This window comes from Poecilia formosa, unplaced genomic scaffold, assembly GCF_000485575.1.
Source record: "Poecilia formosa unplaced genomic scaffold, Poecilia_formosa-5.1.2 Scaffold168, whole genome shotgun sequence".
Classification (NCBI taxonomy): domain Eukaryota; kingdom Metazoa; phylum Chordata; class Actinopteri; order Cyprinodontiformes; family Poeciliidae; genus Poecilia; species Poecilia formosa.
Genome location: NW_006800107.1, coordinates 353,329 through 359,800, shown reverse-complemented (window position 1 = coordinate 359,800; position 6,472 = coordinate 353,329). Strand labels below are relative to the sequence as shown.

Genomic DNA, 6,472 nt, shown 5'->3' with positions numbered 1-6,472 from the left:
CAAATTGCCCCTAGGTGTGTGTGTGTGTGTGTGCATGGTTGTGTGTCTCTGTGTTGCCCTGCGACAGACTGGCGACCTGTCCAGGGTGTACCCCGCCTCTCGCCCGGAACGTGAGCTGGAGATAGGCACCAGCACCCCTCCCGACCCCACTGAGGGACAAGGGTGAAGGAAAATGCATGTTTGGAAGAAACGGCCACAAACCTTGTCTTTGGTCCACAATGGCAGCTTTAATTTTAGCATTTCCTCTCCTCCACATACTTCGTTGCCAGATGTGTAAAATTTACAAAAAGAAGCAATTTACAATAGTTTTTACAGAACTCTACACAACATCAATTCATTTATTAATAGATGCTGTTATGACGCAGTATTCAGCCACGCCCCTAACACCTCCCAAACTCCAGCGGACTGACTACTGACCAGCTCTCCGACTAACGGGTCCGAAAAGCCTCTAATTCCTGAGTATTACCACAGATACAAATGTAGAGGACATTTTGTTTAAGCTGGGCGCGAGAAAGATGCATCTAAGCTCAGATCCAGACGTTATGACCCGCTTCAGTTCATGAATCAGACATCGGAGTAGCCCCCCGATGCCCGACAGCATAAACCACGCCTGTTAACGGTAGCTCTTTCTCTATTAATAACGTGCACTTGTTACAGCTTAGATAATTTTAGAGTCCCAGGGTCATTATTTATCATAACCAAAGAAACGTCTGAAGCCCCCTTGTTTACTAGGATCATGAACATTGACTTTACATTAACCAGAAGATTTAGTTTCCCAGCTGTTAATTAATTTAACTGTCCACAGTATCAATTTAGACTTAAATATTTTATTAGTGAGGCAATTTTGCAAGGGTCAGTACAGCTTAAATCAGTAGCAGAAATAATCAAATAAGTAAAATCAATAATCTAATCTATCTTTCCCTAATGCTGACACTGTGAACTAAAAAAGGGAAACTTTGAGAGAGACGGACGGAGTTTGGCATCTTGAACCCCAGAACTGGCCTGATGATGGAAAAGCAGCAGCAGGAAGCTCCCAGTACAGGAAGAGTACTGACTTAGAGCGGCTGGTCTCGGGCCTCAGGGTGACTTCCTCATGCGCGTAGCGGTCCTCAGCTTCTTGTCTTGCAGCTCCTTTCTCCTCGCCTCACGATCTTTCTGGTCCATCGAGATGTAGACGAGCTGGTCTCACGGAAGGAACACACCAGTTCTTCATCTTTGCCTTTGTTCTTTGCCTTTTAGTTATAGGATAGATACACAAAGATTTAATTTCTAACACAGCAGCTTGCAGTAATGAGTGTTCATCCAAGAAGTGTGACTTGGCTCTGTACTGGTTTGTCTTCTTTTAAATCAAGAGGCCCATGACAGTTTGGCGTTAGGCAGCAGATGTCCCACAGCTGATTGACTGAACCTGCCATGGACAGAGGAACACGACCATCCCAGATATGGTAGGTTGTCAGGTCGGCTACTGTTGAGAAAGATGGACAACAAAACAAAAGGAGAAATTATGAATCACATCAGAAAATGTAAATTATTTGGCAGATAGCGCTTAAGTCAATATTTAAAATGCTTTTCTAAACAACAGTGTTGGAAGATGTCAGTGATTTTAGTGAAACTTTTAACAATACAGCACTGACAGGCAGCGGTGTTTATGTTTTATTATTTATTTCAAAAACTTACCGTATTACCTCCCATCTGTGCTTTTCTTCCTGAAAAGAAAAGATTGACTTTTTTCACTAAGAAAATGCAAGTTTGTAAAATCTTAAGGTTGAATGGTTTCACCTTTGACCTTTGTCCAGATGTTGACGGCCACAACAGCTGCTAGGAGAGCAGCTAAACCCGTGAACACAACGAGGAACCTCAGTTTCAATCCACCTGACAACAGAAGGAAGCCAGATAAATTAAATATTTCAAAACATAAAGTTATGAACAGACAAAAAATAAACTTTTTTTTACTGCAGCCTGTTTTAGCAGCATCCTTGTGTGTCAAAGTCAAATGTTTGTTCACTACTCTGACTTTCCTTATAGATTTCTAGGGGGGAAAAATAGTGAGATTTATCTGAGGTTATTTTTTCCTTTCACTTCTAACATTTGTTTTTACAAGCAAAAAGGTCACTTCATTATGAAAATCAAAATCAGTGACACTAAAATCTCAGAACATTCTCTATTTTATTAATCATTAAAACATTTTCTAGGTCAGAATGTTCAGAAATTACAGAAACCAGTTTTGTGTCTGAATAACTTTTCTGTAGATTTAACTAATATAAATCTACAGACAGTTTAAAAAATGTTTTGGAGAAAAAAATTACAAGGTTAATATTAAATTTCAGAAACATTTAAATTACACATTAAGATCTTCTTTACCATTAGAGTTTGATGAATCACTTCCTGTTTTGCGTTTGATTGAGATTGTGATTGTAGACTGTGCTGCTGCCATGTTTGTTGTTGTTGTTGTTGTAGTTGCTGCTGGAAGTGCCTTAGTTGTTGTTATAGTTGTTTTCCAAGTTGTTGAGAATGTTGTCATCACTTTAGTTGCTTGTATTGTACCTAAAAAAATAAAAAAAATTTCACAACCAAAACATTTCCAAGTTAAACTGATTTACCAACTAGAGTCACAGATTATTCTTGTTGAAACCTTGTTTCTGTGAGCATTTTCTACATTAGCAAACTGTCATTAAAGTATAGTTACATATTCATCTTTTTTATCAGCAGTCAGGAAGTAGTTCATCATTTTCTCACCTGTTTTTTCTCTCTGAGGTGAAATCCTGAAGCTAAACTCCTTCATGTCTCCTCCATATTTAACTAGACATCTGAATAACTCAGAACGTTTTGATGTGGAAACATGAGAAGTTGTGAAGCTCACAGTGGCTGAACAGGCAGACTGAGGAGGAGTTATGGTTTTGATATTTTCATCATCTTTGTTATCATACAGCCACTTCACTGAGTGAGAACATCCACCACCATATGATGATACAGAGCAGATCAGGATGGTTTCATCACTGATCTTCTGTTCAGTCACTGAGGAAGAGGAAGATATTGATACAGTAACATTAATGCTGACTTCATCACTTCAGTTTTAGTCATTGTATTGTATCAGTATCTGTTGTAAAAAGTATCATAAAATGAAAACCTAATAACATAAATACTCACTGTTAACAACAGACAGATCAGCCACAGACTCTGCTACTTTTTCTCCTGATGTTTCAAACTGTCTGCAGGTATAAAGTCCAACATCCTCCACTGAGATCTTCTTTATAACCAGTGAACAGTTTGATGTAACACTCAGTCTGTCTGATTTAGTTCTGGCATCTTTATGGATCTTCCCACGTTCAAACAGTGGTTCTGCTCTTTTATTACTTTGACCACTGAATATCCAGTCAGTTTTATCACAGGTTTCCATCTGGTTTCTAAAACATTCAGCAGGCAGAGAGACTTCATCTCCATCTCTGACAACAAAGTGAGACCAGATTATATCTGCTGCTGCTGAGGAGATGAAAGCAAATCAGGTGCAGCTTTAGTTAATGTTACAATAATGGACATAAAGTGATTAATATTCACCTTAAAAAGATATAGTCACAACTTTGCACACATTGATTTTTATAAAATCAGTTGACCTACACAAACAGTTCATTTACTGCAACAATATTCTCACCTGTAAAGTTTAGCATAAAGAAGAAAAACATTATAATCCATCTGAGTTCAGCCATCGTGTGTCTCTTGTTCTCAGTCTTCTAGTTGTGTGACTGACTGGTAGAGATGCAGCCTTTACTTCCTCTGAACCGCATGATGTCACTTCCTCAAACTGACGGACGGTATTTTTTTATGTCCAAAGTATCTAATCTAGTTTGGACATGGTGTAGAGGTAATCCATCTTGTCAGGATTCAGTAGTAGCTGAATCCTGTTATGTTATGTTTTAAAAGAAACAGTTTTTAAAATCAACATCTCGCCTTTTTAACAGGAAAATATTTGATCAGTAAATGTTCAGAGAGAAAAGCAGCAGGATGAGATCATCACGGTTTCTGACAGAGAGGTGTTGAAGAGAGGAAGATGATGAAGGTGTCAACATTTTAAATATAAATATGTGAATTTCCAGTTGTTCTATATTTGACACAGTTTATACAGTTAGCTGATCTCAGACCTTTCAATTCTTCATGGCTCTACTGAAGGGTTTATTTCTAATAGCTAAAGAGGAAGTTTTCTGTGAGAATGTGGCTAAATAGCTCTGAAGGATTAAAGTGTTGGTGATGAGCAGATAAAAGATGGCTAAAACACTGATGAGAGCATGTGAAGCATTTAGCCTCTTGATAACTGAAAGAATATAGACTTAAAACTAGAGCTTAATAAATTATAAAGTTACACAAAAAGTCTCCAAATTGGTAAAATCAGGAGGTTTTTTTTTCCAATTTCAGCTTCATCACACCTGAATCAAATTATTACAGATTCTCTGAAGAATTTAACTTCCTGCAGAGGAAATCATTTAATCATCTGAATCATAGATGTTGCCTGCAACAACAAGAACAGGAGCATCAGTCCAATCACATGGAGCTATAATTCATTTTTAACCACAATCATGTTTTACGCTTTGAAAAACACATTATTAGTAATAGGATATGCTCAAATATAGCCAATAATCATGCTCCAAAACCTCCATCTAAAAACGTCTGCAAAGCAGATAGAACTTATAGCACCCTCTACTGGAGACGAACAGTAAATCTTCAGCGTAAGAATTAAAAAAAAAAGAAAAGAGGTTTTACTGCCAAGAGGTTTTGTATGGAGGCTCTCCATAGTTTTGTGGTTAAATGAAGGATACATACATAATGAGCAACTTTGCTCTTGTTATAAGTTAGATTTTACAAATGGAGGAAATTTAAGATAAAGTGAAATTGAAATGCTACAACTTAAGTTAATTGTTGCTATGTCAAAAGAAACTATGAAAAAAAACCACATTAACTGTTCTGGAAAGTATATAATTAAGTCAAAAAGCATTTTTCTTTTTCTTCTTACTTATTTTAAATAAATATGATGAAGGTAAGTAACTCAAAACTCTCCCTGAGCCTGACATTAATAACTGTTTTGCAATGCGTCAAACTGTGCCACATCAAATGTCTTCCCCACCCAGCTTCTGCTGCTCCAGTCAGGTGATCTCAGCACGCGGCCGTGGAGCGAATCTGTAAATACCTGGTAAATGTAACGAGCTCAACAGAACCACCTGGACCGCCCAGCTGGAAATGAAGAGCAGCGACTGGAAAAACTCGTTCCATAAATCTGGGCAACCAACACACACAGTCCCCGTAGTGCTTACTGTGCCCTGAGACTACGACCCTCACCAGTTTGCATATCGTGCAAACAAATCCACAGAGGACTCCATTGCTGTAGCTCTCCACTCAAAACTGAACCACCTGGAGCAGCAGCAGAGAAATGTACCGATGCTTTTTGTTGGCTACAGTTCAGCCTTCAACACAATAATCAGACTCATCTCTAAACTGATCACTCCTCCTCCTCCTCAGTTAAAGGACTTCCTCACCAACCGACCCCAGAGTGTGAGACTTAGTTCTCGTCTCTTCTCTACCTGCACACTGAGCATCGACTTCCCTCAGCGCTGTGTGCTGAGCCCCTCTTGTATTGCCTCTACACCCAAACTGCAGTCCAATCCACAACAACAAACGCATTGTCACGTTTGCTGATGACACTACAGTGGTCAGACTCATCTCACAGGGTGATGAGGCAGCTGACAGAGAGGAAGTCCTGAAGCTGGCAGCCTGGTGTTCAGAGAACAACATCACTCTGATCACCAAAAAAAACCAAAAAAAGGTCATCCTGAACTTCAGGAAGCTCAGCATTGACCCAGCTCCTCTCTACATTAATGATAAAAGTGCTGGGAAGGTTCCTACCTTCAGGTTTCATCTCTGCTGGCCTCTCCTGGACTGACAGCATCACTGCAGTCATCCAGAAGGCTCAGCAGCGCCAACACTTTCTGGAGTCCTCAGGAAGCACAAGTTCAACTCCAAGCTGCTGCTGACCTTCTACTGGTCAGCCACACGGAGCCTGCTGACCGACTGCATCACAGTACGAACAGCAGCTGTACTGTTACAGACAAGATGAGGCTCCAGAGGGTCATAAAGGCAGCTCAGAGGATCATTGGCTGTCCTCTTCCCTCTCTGGTGGACATTTACACCTTACAGATGTGTAGCTGATCTCAGATCCTTTACCTGTTCATGGTTCCTCTGAACAGTTTATTTCTGAGAACTAAGAGGAAACTTTCTGTGAAAATGTAATTATAAAGCTCTTATTTTTCCATGAATAAAAGTCGACTGTCGTCTTTCCACATCATCTCCTCTGTTGTAAATGTGACTTGATGGAATAACAAGAGTTTTCTGAAGCACAAAACAGTTTTGTTCCATTTTAGTTTCAAAGTTATGATTGTTCCTGATTTTACTGAAATGATTTAAAGCTTTTCATGAAGCCGTTATTTTG

The 6,472-nt window shown here is 39.3% G+C and overlaps 1 protein-coding gene across 1 annotated transcript; it reads right to left on the bottom strand.

The window, feature by feature from the left end:
- Positions 1-1,077: 1,077 nt before the first annotated feature.
- On the bottom strand, positions 1,078-3,468 carry LOC103146752 (uncharacterized). The gene is made up of 6 exons (XM_016677854.1): positions 3,148-3,468; positions 2,737-3,015; positions 2,362-2,544; positions 1,780-1,872; positions 1,329-1,465; positions 1,078-1,179 (listed from the first exon to the last, which is right to left on the bottom strand). The coding sequence occupies exons 1-6, from the start codon at positions 3,395-3,397 to the stop codon at positions 1,078-1,080; spliced, it is 1,044 nt and encodes a 347-aa protein (XP_016533340.1). The 5' UTR covers positions 3,398-3,468.
- Between the last annotated feature and the right edge of the window lie 3,004 nt (positions 3,469-6,472).

Excerpts from the sequence above, each read along its gene's own strand:
- LOC103146752 (XM_016677854.1), bottom strand. The coding sequence starts at position 3,397 with ATGGAAACCTGTGATAAAACTGACTGGATATTCAGTGGTCAAAGTAAT. Across the intron at positions 3,016-3,147 it reads TGATCTGTCTGTTGTTAACA|TGACTGAACAGAAGATCAGT; the intron begins GTGAGTATTTAT and ends CCTCTTCCTCAG. Across the intron at positions 1,466-1,779 it reads CATCTGGACAAAGGTCAAAG|TAGCCGACCTGACAACCTAC; the intron begins GTGAAACCATTC and ends CTTTCTCAACAG.